Below are 20815 nucleotides of genomic sequence, written 5' to 3' on the forward strand. Positions count from 1 at the left end.
TTTTTTCCCAATTAAAAAAAAAAAAAAAAAAAAAAAAAAAAAAATCATTTTTTTTTTTTTTTTTTTTTTTTTTTACCAATTTTTTTTTCTTCCCTATTTTCCTGATTTTCCCGATCCCTCTTATTTTCTCTATTCTTCCATATTTTGCCCTATTTTTCCCCCATTTTTTCCCAATTTTCTTACTCGAAAGGGGGGAATGTTGATAAATGCCATTTTTTCCCCGCGAATCCTCTCTTCTTTTTTTTTCTCAAAGGGGTGTAGTTGAGGGGAAAACAAAAAACCTATTTTTTTTTTAGTGCTCACTATCACCCCTGCCAATAGACTGCTGGGTTATAAAAAAACTGTTTGGCATACAGTTTTTGACATTCCTAATTTCAATCATTTCAGACAGCTAGTGATGGGCTGCCTTGTATAAGTCATGGGGTCCTGGCTGACCTAAAGGTTTATAAGTACGATTGCAGCATGAGCTAAATCCAGGATTTTGTTTAGAATCTGAGGCAAAGAAATACCCAATCTCTCATACACACATATATTTATGGGGTACTTATAGACTAAATCAATTATTTTATACATTTTCTTTGAAAGCTAATTTGACAACAGTTATCGGTCTGGTCAAATAATTTTACATCTATCACATGCATTCCTCCCTTGAATCCCCCCTTTCAATATTTGTATAAATAAAGACTTCCCAACATGGAATGCACACCATAGGCGGAGACTAATTTGTATGTGAGAACGTATTTCAGTGAAATAAGCCTCTTTACACTGGTACAGCAGTAGAATCTTGAAAGGCAGTTCCATAAGAAAAAGTTATACACAAAAAAATAACTTAAACCTATTTATTTTTAAAACGAACTAAAATAAATTGATCTTTCATACAATGTAGATGGTTAACTATTCTAGATAGCATATGAAAACAGATACTGTATACATGTAGTGCATTTTAAGCCTCCCTCTATTTTGAAGAGTTCATAGTACATGTACACTCTGATTTTACAAATTTGTAGATATTAAAGTAATTAGTCTTCTGTGATAAGATTTTAAAATTTATTTCAAAATATCTTGGTACACATAGGAAAACATGAAAGGAAATGCAAAGAGAAAACAAAAGTGGTTTCGCAGATTTTCCAAGTAATTTTAATAATTCAAACAAACATAACTGCAATACTTTTACATATAATGGCTAGAAATTTGCAGAACTTTTATATACAGCGAAAATGTATTTTCAAATAACACTAAAACTATATAAAACAGACTACATGGATAAATGTGGTGGGTGTGAATTCTAATGAACGCACTTGGTCTACTATCACGAGTCTACAAAATAAGGCAAGTCTTGCGGAAATCATTGAATGACGATGGAAATGCCATTAATCGCAACAATTTTGTCTTTGAAGGCCCTATTCTGAGATTTTAACCAATTGTAAGTGTCATATTGCAGGGTCTTTGCATCCCCAGTCGAGTGATTTTTATCACTCAACAATGAGACCTCTAGGATCACGATAAAGACGAGATGATATCATGTCTTCTTTCAAAAATCCCTCCATTTTTGTTTTGTTTTGTTTCTGGAAGTGCATTGTAATAAATGTACTCTGGAATACAACTACAGCGGAAGAGTTGACTGCCAATGACTCGTCTTCCAACTCGCATCTTCCATTGATGACATCAGGATTGAGGATTGCAGAGTGGGAAGCCTGTAAATAAAAACTGGATAAATATGAATATTAATTCCCTTAAATGTATTTGTTGTAAATGTAATGGTTATATATTTAAAAACTGGTATAATCCAAAGTATTTTTAGTGTAAATAGTTTTGAGTGTAAATAGATCCTCGTTTAGGGAAGTATACTCTAGTAGAATACAGTTTTACAATTTTTATAATAATTGTAAATATATATATATGTATATATATCACGGTATATAATTGCAACTAGTATAAGGAATGTTTCTTGCCAATGTATATAAATGCATAGATGTGTTAATTGTTACTGCAATTTAGGTTTTGAAAGGTGTCAAGTTTTACACTTGGCTTTTTCAAAATGAATAAAGTTCCTCTGAGCCTCTATTTTATTCTTTGTAGTACATGAATTCTAAAGAATCATCAAATTATCCTAAATGAATAAGGAATATATTAAAATGAAGTAAACCAAGAAGGAATTTGAACATCTCTTTCAAATGCAAGCAAATTTCACTTATCAGTACTTTATTTAACAAATTAATTTGAAATCATGTAATGTCCCTCCCCCCACCCCCCTCTTTCATTTTATCCTGTAAATTAAGTAATAATACTTCTGGCAGATTAGCCCTGTGCTAAACAAGTTATCCAATAAAGTCTAACTACTACTACTACTACTACTACTACTATACTATGCATAAATCTACATCTATTTAACTATATCTACAATGCAATATAAAATAAAAGCAAGCAAAATGCACATGTACATGCTTCATGAGTTAAAGTACAACTGAACTGTAAACAAAAACAAAAAACTTTCATCTATAAATGTGATTATTTAGAAGAACATTTCAAAACATAATACAAGATTCAGATTATTTACAAAAATTACTCACATGCAGCTGATTGTTCTGTTTTTAATTGAAACAGCTAATTAAAAGCCTTTTATAGAGACTGAAAGTATCTGTTTTTAATATCATGGAAGTGTTTGTTGTTGTCTGTGCCGGGGGGGGGGGGGGTGAAAAAATTTGATGTCTATGAAAATATATGCATTCATGTGGTATATAGAAGATTTGGGCCAATGATACAGTACACATGTACTGTAAATCAGTAAATATGTTCATTGCCATTAATGGATTTGCATCCTATTTTGGGGTATCTTATAAGATAACCTCCAAATAGGTTCCATACACCAGCAAGGTGTATGAAGCCTTACTGAAGGAAGTAAGGAAAGTGCCCAAAAGTCCTTTTTGAGGGAAAAGTGGGATGGCCAAGTCTATTGAGCCACCCTACTTTCCATAAGCTTTTTGGAGAAAGAAAAAAAATGAAAAAGTCGCTCTCTTTATTTTTTTGACAGATATACGACACATGAACATGTATAAATAACTTTATATCATCAAGGATAATATATCTACATGTATTGTCTGTTTGGAGCCCTAAGAACATTAACTCTGTGTTAATCAAAGTACAAGAGTCTATTGCCCTTGTGGCTCGATCAGTCAGGATGATATAATGCAAAGTAATATAAAAACTTGCCCAAGATTTTTAATTGGTTCATATTATAATCAAACTAAGTTCACATAATAAGAAAGACATATTTGTATTTCAATATTGACCAGTACCCGAAAAAGTTGAAAATAATGAGGGGATAGCCAAGTATCCTAGCTAGTTCTCACAATACTTTTTTACTCGAAACTCAGCAATGGAGTCATTATGGAACATTGCAGATCATTCCCATACATGTAGAATAACAATAAAAAGGAAGTTTTGGGGGTAAACGTTTCTCATAAACGTTGGTTGGAATGAATGCAAAATAAATGTTTGAATACATAAACTAAATTAATAGTTATCAGGCACTTTGAAGTTCATGATTGCATGCTGTTTCTTATCTTCAGTTGACATCCTCCAATACTGTAAGAAAATTAGTACTTCTGAAATCATCATAATAAAAGAGATTAAAGGTCATCAGACTTGGCTCTGCTTGGTATCAGTAACATATAGGTACAACACATCAAATATATTAATTCATACAAAAATAAAGATTTTTTTTTGCAATCCGGGTGACTCAAATTCAGTACTTATTAGATGCATCAAAGATTCCCAAAAGAAATGGATCTATTTCTGAGACATTCAACAATGTACGCCTACTAACACAGGCGATACATGTATTATTGCACTAATTCGTTATTTGAACTGAAGATATTTAACTAATCTATTTTCTTTTATTTTATCAAATTTTTTTCTTTTTTTTTGTTTTGTTTGTTTTGTTTGTTTTTTGTTTTTTAATCAGTTTGTGATTTTTTTTTCTTTTTTAACTTTAGTCAGTTTGTGATTTTTTTTTTTTTTTTTTTTTTTTTTTACATATATTTTTTTTCTTTCTTTTTCCAATTTTTTTTTTCTTGAACAATTTTTTTAGGTTTTTTTAAATAGTTAATTTACAAAACACCTAGCTTTCAAAGAAACATATGTGGACAATGCAGGTGTATTTACATCTTGCTCAAATACAACATATAGGAGTGAATAAATGTACATCACGACGGTACACATGAAAATATGGTAAGTATTTAGCAATAAAGAAGTAATCATAAACATTCATAAACATTAGAATGACAATGAGCATCATTCTAGACTGAGTGACATATCCGGCATATAATATGGAGCAGGGGTACACCCCCTCCCCTATGAAGGCAAGGATAAAGAAATAAATGAAAACATGTATTGAAATCTAATCTCCACCAGCACAATCACTCCCTACTTGCTGCATGCAAGCCGTAGATGACATGATCCCCGAATTTCTACGCCCGGCGAGGCTAGTCCATAAAACTGGTCCATACAGCATCGATGCGAACGGATCCGTGAATCATGTCATCTCTGGCTTGCAGTAGATAAGGGATGGATGGTGATCCCAAAATAAAATAACACTGTCCAGATCCTGGATTTCACTGATCCCAGCACCTACATATACACATACAGTTTGCCCTCAGTGTAGGGAGGGAGGAATCACCCCCTGCTTTGACTGGATACGCCAGTGACACCAAACGTAAAAGTTCATCCAAATACAGTCATTTAATATCTACTTGTTGAATGTACACATTTATATGGCAAATAGAAAGTCATATATATTTTGTATTTCCATCATATCGTCCTTGTTTTCACGAAGTGACGGTAGTGAGGAAAATCGTAACGCAAAGTGAATGCAATTTTTTTTCACTACCGTCACTTCGTGAAAACAGCGACGATATATATGGAACCCATTTAGGTATGCATAAAAGTCAAACAGTTCTCCATTTCACATACAGTTCCCTTTAGAGAATAAGTATAGTCTAAAGAACATGACACAAGCCAAAATGACATAGCTATATCTGTACAGGTACAAGGGTAATATACAAATGTAAATTACACTTGTGTATTTAGATACATGTGTAATAATATTTTAGTGTTTCTAGTTATAAATTCCATATCTCAAATGAAATAAAGTTTCTCAATTTTCGATTCAGTCATCTTGTATCATACATGCCAACATTTGAAAATCAGAAATCTGTACAAATTATGCTATTTAAAAAAAGAGAGGAACAATCCTAACTCTCCTATTCAATACTACAGACAAATTTGTACAGGAAGAGGAACACCTGCATTAAAATGATAATTATCTTCTCCCAAAAAGAGGAATGTTCCTCTTTAATCTGAACAGTTGGCATGTATGTTGTATACAGTCTTGTAGCATTTTACAAACTTTTCACCACACATGAAAGTTTGTACAATTATCATATATTCACAACTTTGCATTTCAAGTATAATATCAACTATTGTATACAACTGTGTATTATTATTAGGAAACTATGCTTAGAGTTCATACACAGTACTTCTTTAGTTCACATAGATGTCCTGTACATATACTGCATACAAAACAATTACTTAATCCATATGCATGTCCATTTTATCTTCTTAATATAAATCTTTGCAGTACATGTAAATGTATTCCAGGAAAAGAGCAATAACAAATAGTAATTAAATACAATCAAATAGACTAACGATCACATGGCATATATCAAATAGAGACTAAAAACTCCACCATTTTGTTGGTGCTTTATATATGATTTTGTTTGGTAACAAATCCAACACCTAGTGAACATATATATACATCATATTTTTTTGTTGCTGCGTATTTATGGCATAATGAGATGTCATATCGGGCTTATCGGTTATATACAAAAAAACATTAGGCATCTTAGTACAGGAATTGAATTGTGTATATATATATATATATATATATATAACTGTACATAAATATGATCAGACATAAACAACTTTCAAAATGTAACTTAATTTGCTACGAAAAGAGATGTATATTCATAGAAATGTTTTGTGTGAACAATATAATCTCTAACAATCTTGGAGCTGTGAAATGAACATGATGTACAACAAAACAAACTAATCATATGTTTCAATAACTAAATATTTATAAAAAAATATATGCATGTCTGCACTTTTAGTTTGCAAAATCAAGCAAATTTTTGTGGCACTGTGTTCGACATATCATATTATTGCATTTTTGCTGAAGTTTCAAGCTTCAAGACAGTTAAACTTAGGTGGCAAGAGCTTACGTATTTTATATGTTTTGTAATGGTAAAGTAAATATTATTGCATCAAACAAGTCTACTCAGTGTGTGTACCAGAGAAGCATATAAGTAATACTACATGTATTCATTTCGACCATATTGGAATACCAGAAAAATCATTGCTTTGGTGTCTATTTAATGCAGCATAATATAGCAGAAATGTAAATATTCACTATTAGTACCTGTTAGAGAGATAATGACTGAAATATTTCATTGTCAGGCATTGGTGCACTGTGCATATCGTGATGGAAACACACCCCAAGGAATGACCACGGCGTCATACCTTGTGTGCGAGTACAAAAATATATTGTTCTCTTGTAATGAGAAATAAAATCCTGTGAAATTGATCCTAATAAACGAGAATGGGGAAAATATCCTCCAGAGTGTCAATGGTTTTCTGACAGATAGACATTTCTTTCAGACCAGCACAATTCCGATAAGACTTTAGTTTTTACTTCTTAGTTGAAGTAAAAGTCCCACTCCTGTGCCATACTGAAGTCCCATGACTATACCACAATTCAACAAAATAACATTACTCAGATTAAAGCAAGCATGTGATGTGGGAAAAATATGAATGAATTCATGAAATAATTTCATAGGACATTGTATCGTAAATAAGGCAGACTTGAATCCTGTAGAATTGGTTCAGAAATATATGTTTTTCGGTCATTTGAATACACATGTATACATGTATGTACTTGATTCATGTTTTAAAACTTGTATTTGTATAAGTGAAGAGAATGTTAATTGCACAATTATAGAACATATGCATCCAAATAAAATTATGAAAATCGTCTTCATCTAAAAAACCTGGAAGTGCAGAGCCTTTTAAGTACTTGCCTCATTTTTATTTATTCTATATGACAGTTCCCATATTGAAAGACTGAATATAATTACTTGATCTACTTGTAAACAAGCCTAAACATACGAGAAGTATAAAGTAATATTTCAATATCATAACCCTGTTGAAAATGTCAAATAACGTCAATAAAGGATATATCTTGTACTTATATAAATTTATGTCTCAAATGTGTGAAAATGTAGCACAAGTTTTATCATGTATGTCAGGTGTGCATATTTTTCATGCTTTAATTTCTCAAAAATACAAATATAGTTGTATACCATTTTCAACAATGTAGTCAGTATAATTCTGTATCCAATCGATACATCAACAGTATTTACAATATGATAGCGTTCATGCTTTTAGCAATTAAGTAGTAGTTTGTTCAGAGCCACGCTTTATACTCTTTCTCAAAGGTACATATATACATATAATCGCATTGAATCAATTTATGAAAGTACAGTATTTACAATATATGATCAAATGATCATCATAACATATAAAAGCAATTAAACAGCTGTTTTGTTGCTTAGACCAACAGTCAAATGGCAGTTATTTATATGAGTTTTGCCCCTCTGGCTTTCAGTAACATAACACTATTCCATGTAGAGAAAAAATTATACTCTCATGGTCAAGAAGAGTCTTCCTTTCACTCTGTGACAGATTAAAAAAAATATATTGACATCATAGTTTTTAACACGGCATCACTCTATGTACAAGAAAAGCTTTCTGTTTTACTACCGTCTCCAGTGTGACAAAGTTCTGAGGTGATAAAAAAAAGCATCATTATTATCAACATCACTGTCTGGAACACATCACTCTGTGTGCAAAGTTGTCTTTGGTTTTAGGACTCTGGAGTACCTTTAACAAAAACTCATCATAAATCGACATCATTTTGTTTTGAATCATGTAAAAGAAGAATCTTCTTTTTAATGAAGTCATGACTCTGTTGACTTTCCTACAGAATCATCATTAATATCCTTGTTTTTATAAACATGCAAGTCTAAAATACTGCATATATAAGAAGAGTTTTCTGTGTGGAAGTTTTTTTCATTGACGGGACTCCTCTGTAGTGATTCATTTTACTATATATTTCATATCACACACAGAAAGAATGTTTGCAAGTGCATCAACAGCAAAATTGCACTGCAAGAATATGAAGTCACAATAGTGAAATGAAGCAAACTCTGTTGAGTTTCTTTGAAAAACTGAACTACAAAACATTCAGAAAATCCATTCAACCGGTTTACCCTCCTGATATAAAACGATTTTCAGATCATATAAATATTTTATTAAAAATGTTCACTGAAACCACTTGTTTCTACAAACGAAAATTAATGCCGTCAATTGACCCCTTTACTTCTATTTCATCTTATTTTCGAGTCACAACATGAGTAAAACTATTAAAGTAATCACATTTTTAATGTGCAATTTTATGTGAGAAAAAAAAAATCAGCATATAACCTGATAAATGTTTGAGTTATCAACAGTATGATGAAAATCTTTATATGTTTGTCTGTAATTTGAGATTATATTTTACTATATTTTCTCTTAATTACTTTGCTCCATCAGTCGAGATCACTGGACTAGCTGCCACTAATGACAGCCTATCTAGCATGATTTTCTCCTTTGTAAGTGTTTTACCTCCTCACAGACTTTTCTTTAACATACCTCACCCCTCTAATCCTCCTCTTTCTTCAGTCTTAATTACCCTTCTCCTTCCCATCCCTTCTTCTGAAGCTGCCATACCTACAAAAGAATGGGAGAGATAATCATTCTACCTACAGTAGAATGATTATCTCTCCCATTCTTTCTTTCTTTGTTATGTATTTTCTTTTTAGATGCCATGTAGTGACTTTAGTGTTATCGCAACCTCCTGCTCAGAAAACCTGTGATTCAACATTTCTGATAGTTTTCATTGCTTGAGTAAGCAATGAAAAGCAGAAACAAATATAGGTACAAGACGTATTTTTGTCAAATCACTTCTGTTAGATTACACTTTTCAAGCTCCTTCTCCTCTTGGTTCTATCTCATCCCACTTCATCTTTCTCCAGATCCATCCCAGAACCTTGTTATCCTCCACCCTCTCCTCCAGCCCCTCATAGCACTCCTTCTCTAGCTCATCCCCTCAACATCATTCTCCTTACTTTCCTCATTATCCTGCGTCTTCTGGTTCCTCTCCTCCAGCCCCTCGCAACACTCCTCCTTGTGCTCTCAGGCTCCATCACATCTGGTACATTCAGTGCCTTTCTAGTGAAGATCCCATCACGGTGCATCCTCTGATAATCCCCTTCTTCTCCTTATCCCTGGTACCCTCCCTATCATCCTCACCTCCACAACATCTAGAACATTCCATCCTCTTCCCACGAATCTCCTTCTTTTCTTCCAGTCCGAATCTCCTTCATTTCTTCCAGTCCGAATCTCCTTCATTTCTTCCAGTCCAAATCTTCTTCTTTTCTTCCAGTCCGAATCTCCTTCTTTTCTTCCAGTCCGAATCTCCTTCTTTTCTTCCAGTCCGAATCTCCTTCATTTCTTCCTTGGCAGTCCAAATCTCCTTCATTTCTTCCAGTCTGAATCTCCTTCTTTTCTTCCAGTCCGAATCTCCTTCATTTCTTCCAGTTCGAATCTCCTTCATTTCTTCCAGTCCGAATCTCCTTCATTTCTTCCAGTCCGAATCTCCTTCTTTTCTTCCAGTCCGAATCTCCTTCTTTTCTTCCAGTCTGAATCTCCTTCTTTTCTTTCAGTCTGAATCTCCTTCTTTTCTTCCAGTCTGAATCTCCTTCATTTCTTCCAGTCTGAATCTTCCTCATCTCCACCATCCTCTACTAGCTTCCTCCACCCATCCATGAGCGTTTCCTCCTCTCCTCGGCATTGCTGAACTCTCCAAACCTCCAGCAATCTTCCAGCATTCCTTCCATGGATCTTTTTTCCTCCCTCTAGCTTTATCTCTGGATGCATTATTTCTTTTCCTCCTTCTATCTTCTCTTCTCCCCTTTTAACTTCTATTTTGGAAGCAAGTTCCCCTTTTTTCCTACCAATTATGCATGCAGCCTTCTCTTCTCCTTTATTGCATCTATTTTTCTTCACTGCAGAATTTAGTTGCACTTTCCTTTCACCTCACTTTGTCTTTTGAAGCCTTTTTAAGAGGAAGTTGAGTTTGCACATTCTAAATGAAATGAAATGAAAGAAATACACTTTTGTTATGTTTTTGCATGTCATGATTTTCACTAATATGGTCTTAGAAAAATAGATTTTATGAAATATCAAATTAGATACAATACTTCTTAAAGTTAAATCTACAGGTAACTCAATGTCTATGTAGCTAACAGACAGAATCTTACCTCACACCTAACTACATGTAACACCTACTACATCGTGGTGCATCCACCAGAGGGTTGAGTGCCCCTCCCCCTCCCAGGGGTGATAGTGAGTAAAAAAAAAAATGGGAGTGGGGGGAAAAAATGGCATCTAACAACATTAGCGGGGGTCGCACTCAGAGCAAAAATGTTTGTGTAGCGTCCAAACCTATGACAGTATTTAGCCGACGGGGTTAGCTAATACGGGGTGGCGTGATCAGCCAATCAGAGTGCTTGTTTACTTTCACATGTGCAAACGGGTGATACGACTTTTCTGACGTCACGCAAGCGTAGAAACTGCGTATTCAGAGTTGCGAAACTGCATATAGATCGCACAGGAGCTAGAGTAAGGAGACTGTCAAGGCTCATTTAAATACCCCGTAGGCAGCACTTGCATCGCCGTGCGAAAACTCGCTAATCTATCGCTCTCTACGACACACAGGGCTGCCTTCATAGGATCTGCCTCTCCATATATTAGCAATAGAAAGCAAATTTCTGTATCACATATAAATCTATGGAGAATAAAATTTGAATCTTAATCTTGAATATCTAAACAAACTAAAATCAGCTACCTGAAGGAGGCGCCTCCTGTAATCGGGATCCGCTTCACCTGGCCGTCTGTCTGGAACCGCGATCTCTTCACGCTTCAATATAGCATCCAGCTGTGTGATGGGGAAACTCTTAGCTGGGTCAATGTTCTTAACGTTGATCAAACCCACTAGGTACTCAATGTAGTGTAGCCTTCAGAAACAAATAAAAAATAAACATAACCATTGGAACAGAATTATGATTTTGTTGTAATTGCTAATTTGGGGTAAAATTTTGATTCCATTCCAAACACATATTGAGAAATTGTGTTCAATTTAATAGTAAGCCAGGTTGAAAACGAATTGCTTGCTTGGGTTCACATTCATTCAGTTGGTTTGATGAGATGCAATATGTTTTTGTTAAACAATGGGTCAGCTACAGAATGACCAAATAGAAAATGAATAATAATTTGTTTTTTGAAAAAATTCACGAGATGTTTAATCCAAAATAAACATCTGATAACTTTGTAGAGAAAAAAACAATTTTTTTTTTACCTAAACTACAACTTTGGTCTACATTTCTACCACTAAGCTAAACAAAAGAGAAAAATAAATGAGCAAAACCCTATTAATAAAACAACCTTAAACAGCAATAAGACATTGATCGTGGCAAAGAAAAGTGCCATTAAAAGAAAGCAGAAACGTGAGATGATGCCCTACCTGCAGAGTCCGGCATTTCCATGGGTCACTTTCCTGCCGCACTTATCATCCTCCAAGCCAAGGGGCCCCTCCTTCTGCTCCTTGACCCCACATACCCCCTCCTCGTTCTCCTCGGCTCCTTCTGGAGGCTCCTTGTTGTACTCCACGCCTGCATCCTATCAAAAGTCAATAGTCACCAGATAAACAAAATGTTTACTCTTTCTCTGCTTTTGGTCTAATACTAGAACAAACACTGGACTGCCACGGTCAAATTTAGTCACAATTACAGTGAATATGTACCTTATACTCCGATTTTGCAGTCCCGCGCTTTAATCATTAACAAATGAAGAGTTCAACACCTCTGCAACATGCAAACATTAGATTTTATAAAACAGCTGAGTTGAACCTAATCAAATGTTTAGATGGGAGATAGTCACTTTTTTTTTTTATTAACTCTAAAAAGTGTGATATTTTTAGCACTTAAATAATATTAAAAATAAAAATGCCTCATTAGACGGGCATGTCTATCTGTGCCTGCGCATACTTACATGTACTACACAATGTAATTAAAAAATAAAAACAATTCATGATTGGGCACTTGAGTGCACTTCCGATGAGGAAAGAGATGAAATGGAAGAGCCTCTCATGAAGTTTTGAAGTGTAGCAATAAACGTGTTGTTAGAAACAAATTAACACTTTCGCTTCAAGAATGAATTCTCAAGTGCACTTCTGATGAAGACATAGACAAACTCTACGGGGCTAAAAACTCATTTCATTCAGGATAGGACTGGGGAAGAGGAGACACTTACATCAAGAAGTTTTTGGAGGAAGTTGACGTCCTCATCCCTGAGATAAAAGAGACAGTCCCTGGGATGGTGGGCATGGAGACCCTTACGAAGGCAGGAACCAAACTTGTGACAAGCCTGTAATAAGAGACGATAGGTCAACATGCTTTATATAATCATATCTTTCATACATTGAAGTGAAAGGAATACACTTTCAATTTCCACTTTCACTATTCCTCAAAATCCTTCAGTTTGATCATGCCATGGGGTGGATATGTGTAAAATGTAAATGTAGCAGTAAATATTATTATCATCATTATCCATTAATTTCATTTTTTTTTTTCCATTAGCATATAAATATACAATATTATAGTCCATTATACAATGTTTATGATACAAAATAGACATGCATGAACCAGTCAGAAAACAAAAAATATGATCTAGTTAATCATGAAATATATGCTGTACATCAAATAGATGTCATGTATCTTATGATAGAACAGACTAACTTTGTATCAGATTGAAAGTACCAGTAAAATAAATGTTGATGAGTTAAATAACAATCTGTACAATGCATAAGGAACACTTTGGAAACTCAGAAAAAAAGAGGACAATTTTTGTTTGTGGCCTAGTGATGTTAACTGTGAACTTGAATATTCATACATAAAACTAATAAACAAATACTCTGCTGTAAAGCTATTCTACATTTTCTTTTGTAGGATTAAAAAAAAAGAAGAGAAACCACAACATAAGCATCATTTGAACTTACATCTCCTCTTTTCATTGGTTGACTGCATCCGCAGCAGAATTCGAAGGTACACTGAGGACATTTGAAATGCATACATCCACCTTTGGCCAACTCAAACCTCATCTTACAGCGAGGGCATTCTGTGGAGGGAGTAATGTAATATAATGTTTATGAAAAAGAGGAATATACAGTCAACATCTAAATTATTCATACCCTTAACAGTTCTTTATGTTCTGTATTTTTTTAAGTATGTGAAAATTGATTTGTCCTGATCTATTTTTCTTTAGGAGGTGACATATTAAAGCTTACATCTAAAATCATTCAACAAAGGCCCTTATTCAACCAGTCTACCTTTCAACTTCAGACACAGGTTTTAAAAAAAAAAAAAAATTACAAGGGGTTTAACTAATTTTCTTGTAAACTGTATACCAGGGAGTTAAATGTATGAAATCAAAAACTGGGCACATACTTTGTTACTGTAAGGAAAATTGAGACGACTTCATATTTTGTATTAGAAATTACTTCAAACATCACCACTACACATACATGTACATGAATTATTGATTTTGAAAAAGTATACTACAATGCATCTGCAGCCAGGATACAGCATAATAAAGTGAAACCTGTTTATAAAGACTGCTAAAGAAAATATGATCTTTGTTATTATGTTCAGGTTACTTTTCATAAAGATTTCAATTGGGAACACTGTATGGGAAAACAAAAATGTGGTCTTTATAGACAAGTGGTATTTGTTAGGATTTTTTTTTGGTAGTATTTTACGAGTTTTTACATATCTATCCAAGCAAGTCTTATGTAGACAAACATTGGAGTGGTAGGGGATATCAAGCTTTTTCATGCTTGTTAACTCATACAACGCTTTGCAAAACAAACTGGAATCTTCTCATTCTCAGGATGTGCTGATTAGTACAGAACTTGAATTATATCATTCCTTCATTCTCAGTGTAGCGAATTTTCACGAAAAAAATAAGGCAAGCATTACAATAGACTGCCAGTGAAAGGGGTACTGTTTTCCTACTGCCACATCAAAGGTGGTATACTTGTGTAAGACTATTACCATCATCTAACTTTATACACTGTAATCCTGTTATATCAGGTATAATGTTATAACGAGTATCTAGCTACATCAGAGAGCGATATAACATGGTTTCAATATATCTAGTGTTAACGGCACTAAATTCTAATCACAAACTCGCTTATTCCTGTTCACTCATGCATAAAGGTTTGGTTTAATAAACCATGAAATTCACTCAGTAAATCAAGAATGTATCATATCACCCTCAATTTTGTAAGCTCCAAAGGATTTACCTCTCACAAATTTGAAGGCTAATTCCTGCGCAACCTACTTTTCATACCCTTTACAAAAGTGAGCAGTGCTCACCCAAGCATGAATTATTTTCAGACTTTTTGGTGTCATATGAAAGTTGAGTTTATGAGCTTTCCATACAATTTTCCCCAGAATCATATATTTTTTTATTCGGCAGCCATTTCAAAAGTGTATAGTTTTATTGGGGACGCACTGTAGTACTAATCTGCAGAGATGCCAACCTTCTTTAACAAAAAAAAGTATTCTTAAGAGCAAAAAACAGTATTTTTGAAAAAATCTCTCAACTTAACATATCGCCCAATCGAGCAGCTTAAAAAAACACGGCAGTACCACCTTTACGTACCCCGATCGGAAATTGGGGCCCGTATCACAATCCTGCGTGCATTGATTGAAGATGTAGGTGCATAATACACTTACGACACAAAGCCCATGATCAGAAATTAAGAAAAACGTCACTAAAAAAAAAAAAAAAAAAAAAAAAAAAATTAAAAAAAAATTAAAAAAAAAAAAAAAAACGTAACAAAACATACAAAAAACATACTGCCGTATTCATAGCGAAAAAACGGAACAAATACGGCAAAAACGGAACAGTTGGCATCTCTGAATCTGTACCCTCTCTATGACTGTCATTACCATCAATCAGTATATAACTATTAAAACACCTCCTAGGGCCTTCAGGTTTGTCACAATCCAAGATCCCCTAGCTCTACTCACCAATGCCGTTTTCATTGAGATGGGCAGCCAGACCCTGGGCTTGTAGATCAGGGTCGTTGTTCTCTTTCCACTGCTGGAACGCCTCACAGCTGATACCCTCATGTTGGTCCATCCATTGCTTCTTACAATGGAAGCAGGTCAGTTTGTTGCACTCGGGACATCGCATCTTGCGCCTGTCTGGTGCTCCGTTGATGAAGCCAGAATTGCACTGCAAATGTGTGGAGGAAATATTGATTTCACAGAGTTAATTACAGTTATTTTTTCCTACTGATAAAGATTTTTGTAGTTATTACCACTGACAAGATTAAAAGTAGGGGTCTGAGTAGAAGGTGATATCCTGTACATATTAGAGTTGTAAGTACACTCTTCAAAAATAGCGTGTGAATTGTCAGGACTATATTAATTTTACAGGGAATAGATCTGTTTCTGAACAGGGCCCTGTATGACAAAGAGTTGATATCAATCAAAACTTATTTGCGATTGATTTCAATCGCAACTATGTACATAAGAGATAGGAGATTGCAAACTTGTGATTGATTGGAGGACTTGCGATTGTATGTACAAGAATTAATAAGGGGAGGCTGCCATCCTGTTTTAAGCTGGCCAGGATCACTAAGCCTAAGGGGTATGACATACACACTTACATTCTAAAGGATACTAACATAGTCCACAGGCAACAAATCCTTTAGAGAATCTTCTACCTGGTACTTATTTCCTCATCGACTGATTTGGTGATGGACCCATTACATACAACTGCTTGATTAATTACTGAGAAGAGATTAAAGCCCCACTGTACTAGTTTGGCCAGGAGGGATTAGACATACCTGCATGGTCAAGGTGGTTATCTCATCTATCTATTGACATAAGAAAAAGATGATCATGGGGGACCAATGGTCACCGATTAGGCATTGTTTGCTATATTAGAGGGCTTTAAGAGAAAGGACTCACATGTGCACACCAGCAGAAATTCTTATCCTGCATCAAGTTCCAATCCCGGAGCTTCCTCTGAAACAGCTCATACACATCAGGGCTCAGCATGTCACGCAGCTGAAAGTTATACAATTATAGATCATCATGCTCACATATATGTACACAGTGATGATGATGATGATGATGATGATGATAATTGTGCTGGTGATGATGATGATGATGATGATAATGGTGCTGGTGATGATGATGTTGATGATGATGATGATGATGATGATGATGATATGATGATGACGATGACGATGATGATGATGACGATGACGATGATGGTGATGATGATGATGATGATGATGATGATGATAATGATGATGAAGATATTAATGATGATGATGATATTAATGACGATGATGATGGTGATGATGATAATGATGATGACGATGATGATGATGATGAAGGCCCAATTATTTTGTTAGAGCATGGATTGTAATTTGTTTATGTGGACTCAATTGGTCTTTTTGAAGCTTTTTTTCATTGTTTCAGTGGCCCTGTGGAGCAACTTGGGATGCATTTTGTAACTGCAAGGAAAGTGCATTAAACTGAAATTAGATGGACTTTCGACCGCGCGCAGTAAAAAATGATGCCTCTGCCATGGAGCAATTTTACAAACCAAAACAGAAGCGAGCTATTTTTGCATACATAATGAGCCCTGTGACCTTTGACATTTGACCTCGTTACCCCCAAATTTAATCAGTTCATTGGCTCTGCAAGATAAATACATGACCCGAGTTCGGTGGGAATCCATCAATGGGTTCTTGAGATAAAGCGATCATGAGCCATTTTTGAATACATAATGAGCCCTGTGACCTTTGACCTTGTGACCCAAAAATCTAATCAGTTCATTGGCTCTGCAAGATACATACATGACCCAAGTTTGGCGGGAATCCACTAATGGGTTCTTGAGATAACGCGATCACAAGCTATTTTTGCATACATAATGAGTCCTGTGACCTTTGACCTTTGATCTCGCGACCCCAAGATCTAATCAGTTCATTGGCTATGCAAGATACATACATGGCTCAAGTTTCGCGGGAATCCATTAATTGGTTCCTGAGATAACGCGATCACGAGAACGGGACGTACGGATGGACGGACAACCCAAAAACATAATGGGTGGTATTCCGGTAGCGCGTACTAAGTTAGCACGTACTAAGTTAGTCCACACTTTTATGGAGTGCCAGTTGCCAACTCATTTACATTGTACAGATTATTTTATTCCTTCAATGAAAAGTGTCCAAAAAATTAATTTTTGCAATGAAATGGGAAGAAAAAGTTAATATGAGTATGAACTGAATTTCAACAAAGTCTTTGGTAGATTATTTTTGTCATGAATATTGCAGGAGGAAGATGAAACCTAGCATTCCATAGAAGTGTGAACTAAAATTCTTGTTTAGTCTGGACTTAGTCCTGGCTTAACTTATGAGAATACCACCCAATGCCTCCTGCTACTTTGTAGCGGAGGGGAGGCATAAAAAACCTATGGACTTGATTGGAATTTAATAATGATCGAGGTGGTGATAATCAAGTATACAGTAGTCTACTCCATTGGATAACTTGATAGTAAGCACAAGGGAAATTTGTAATAAGGTTTAGATATGTTGTTGATGATAATCATTAATGATAAAGACTTTATTTCACTTGACTGCTATGAAGGTATACTTGTAGATAAATAGCAGGAGGACATCTGTAGATAAGTAATAAATGGACTTATGGCTTAAGTTCTACATTGGTAATTACTAAAGGGCACAAGTGCGTCAACTTGGTTTCCATCCCGAGACCTCCTAGTTTATATAAGACCACTGCTCTCTTACTGAGCCACCATGCCTTCTGACTGTGTTGATGATTCAAACTATCCAAGATATTCTAATATTTCAGAAAAATACTCACAAGGATATCCAGGAATGCAAAATAGTCTGCTGCCACGGCAGGATCATCCAGGTCAGGCTGATCACAATGCGGACATTTGCCTTTCATGATGCTTTTGTCCTTGGCAATGATCTCGAAATGCTCGATGACGCAATCACGACACATCATGCACTGGCAATTGATCAATGACATCAGCTGCGCAAAAAACAAAAGCAACGATCATGTTATTATACTTATAGGGAAATTCCCTGAAGTTGATATTAAATGAGTGGCAGAGACAGGGGTGGGGTAGAGGGGAAACAAGAGAAAGGGACACAGAGAGAACAGAGTCAGGAAATGACAGTGACAAACAGACAGAGACAGAGACAGAGACAGAGAGAGAGAGAGAGAGAGGCAGAAATTGGGTCAAGGAGAATATAAGGCTTGATAATAATACACACAACTAACATGTTCTGCAAAATTGTATCGATACATTCTAATATCACCATCGTCATCAGGATTATTAACATCTTTCTATCCCTCTTCTTCAGACACAAAAACAAACCACAGGTTACAGATAATTAAAAAAAAAAAAATATCACAGACCTTGTTTCTTGGTAGATCTATATAACAGACTGAGCACATTTGCTTCAAGAAGACTTCGGAACGTCGCAGATCTCCGCATTCCTCCGCAGCTGTCACAACATCGTCCACTAGAAACTCCTTGCGTATGATTAGCTTGGCGGCTGTCTGTGCACGGCCCCAGCTGCGCATGTTATACTCAACCATTAACATCCTGATAGAGCGCTGTTAAAGAGGATGATGATGATACCAAATTTACTCTTACATTCCATCTTCTCTGCTCTGAATCAACCTACTAAAATGTATCTTTGTACTTCTGTAATGTACATTACAAGTGAAAGATTCTCAAACTCTCATTACAAGGATGTATAGGGCACTTCAGACATACCAACATTATTTTTATTCTTTGGGGTGAGGTTTCCTTTAACCCTATATAGCCCGGGCTATTTGGAAACTGCATAGCCCGTGAAATGACCTATCGCTGCAAAAATTTGCATACATGTCAAGCGAAGTGTACAGAATACTATGGTAATTTCAATTTTTTTGAAAAATTCACTCATTTGCATATTTATGGTAATTTATGCAAATATGGTAATAACATTCACATTCTTATCCATAAATCATATATTCTTCATATTTAAACATTAATTTTCACTACATATATTATTTAGACCATTTGGGGTAATAATACAGACAAAAAAAAATTGGAAGAGCCAGGTTATTCCTTATGTTATCTATTGTTTTGATAATTTCTTATGTATTTCTTTGTTTTTTTAACTCATGTATTTCATTGTTTTTGTTGTTTTATTTCATTTCCAACTATAATACAACTATTTTGACCCCAAAATAAATACCTTAACTATAAACAAGACCAAATAACTGATGTTTTATCTCTTTATTTGAAAAATGAGATTACAATATGTTTTGTACACAAATAAAAAAATTGAGCAATTTTCGGGCTGACATGCAAAGACAAAAGGACACGTGACTTTGTAATGGTAGGTCCAATTTTCGAAAAATTTCTTGCAAATGATGCGCAAGACTCGAAAGAAAAAAGTCACAAAATTTCAGTGCAAGATTTTCTTGCGTTAAAAAATTATCGCGAAAAATGTAGAGGGGGGGGGGGCTCCTAAAGCCCCCCCCCCCCCCGGGATAGATAGGGTTAATATATTATAGTACTACTACTATATACTATATAGGTTATAAAACATATATTGGCAAACAGAAGGTGCTTTAGTTTCAATTGAAATGTTTCTAGAGATTTAACATTTCTGATGCAACAGTGTAGCTTGTTCCGCAATTATTATTGAGCCACCTTTGCCAGTGATACATGTAACAATCATTTCATTGAAATACCTGATAATCAACATTATAGAACCCAAATTCGGAGCCACAAGTCCTTCTTTCATACATATTTTTCATCATTTCTTCATAACTCACATCATCATTTTTGATGGCCTCTTGGAAGTACTCATTGTCATCATCATGTGTTGGTGTCCAGACCCTGTCCACATACTCAGCCATAGCCTTCACCTGGAGGGCGTCTAGAGCCTTCTCAGGATCCCCCCTCACATCATCCTGCTTCAAAATGGCAACAATGTCATCCACGGAGTAGCTACCGACCTCTTGGATTTCTAAGATCTAGTGAGATACACAAGGATATGATGCAATGTCATTAATTGTAGTTGAATGGGGTACATGCCAAACACAAGAGGTGACTGACTTCATGGGGGCAATCAAGATAAGCCATATCCTGTTGATATTACTAAGAACTGTGATGATTATATATGAACCACAAATAAACCAAGCTATCAGTAAAGCATGACATACATGTACCACACGTAATCAACCTCCTGATATGGTGAGCTCAATATCTTTTTCCCTTTAGGTTCACTTCTGGTTTATGATTAGTTTGTGAAGTACACATGAAGCTCATCATTAATGTACCATGTCACTTGTATGATAGATTTGCAATGAGTTTGTGATTGAAAGTCCAAGATATATTTGTATATGTTCTACTGACCCTGGCTCTAAGATTACATTTAACAAAGGAAAATTCATACTTTAGACTAATTTCTAATTATAAAAAAAAGCTT

General features: G+C 35.0%; 1 protein-coding gene across 2 annotated transcripts in view; it reads right to left on the reverse strand.

Moving 5' to 3' along the window:
* Positions 1–9167: 9167 nt before the first annotated feature.
* Positions 9168–20815, reverse strand: part of LOC100889576 — a 42434-nt gene continuing 30786 nt past the window's right edge. For both annotated transcript variants that reach the window (XM_030975075.1, XM_030975074.1), the window contains exons 15-24: positions 20160–20360; positions 18744–18944; positions 18180–18353; positions 16257–16355; positions 15309–15516; positions 13271–13389; positions 12526–12639; positions 11738–11892; positions 11063–11231; positions 9168–10300 (exon numbers count right to left, since the gene is read on the reverse strand). In XM_030975075.1, the coding sequence (XP_030830935.1) occupies positions 10247–10300; positions 11063–11231; positions 11738–11892; positions 12526–12639; positions 13271–13389; positions 15309–15516; positions 16257–16355; positions 18180–18353; positions 18744–18944; positions 20160–20360 (1494 nt within the window). In that variant the 3' untranslated portion in view covers positions 9168–10246. The remainder of the gene's footprint in view (positions 10301–11062; positions 11232–11737; positions 11893–12525; positions 12640–13270; positions 13390–15308; positions 15517–16256; positions 16356–18179; positions 18354–18743; positions 18945–20159; positions 20361–20815) is intronic.

This window comes from Strongylocentrotus purpuratus, unplaced genomic scaffold, assembly GCF_000002235.5.
Source record: "Strongylocentrotus purpuratus isolate Spur 01 unplaced genomic scaffold, Spur_5.0 spur5_scaffold_8, whole genome shotgun sequence".
Taxonomy (NCBI): Eukaryota; Metazoa; Echinodermata; class Echinoidea; order Camarodonta; family Strongylocentrotidae; genus Strongylocentrotus; species Strongylocentrotus purpuratus.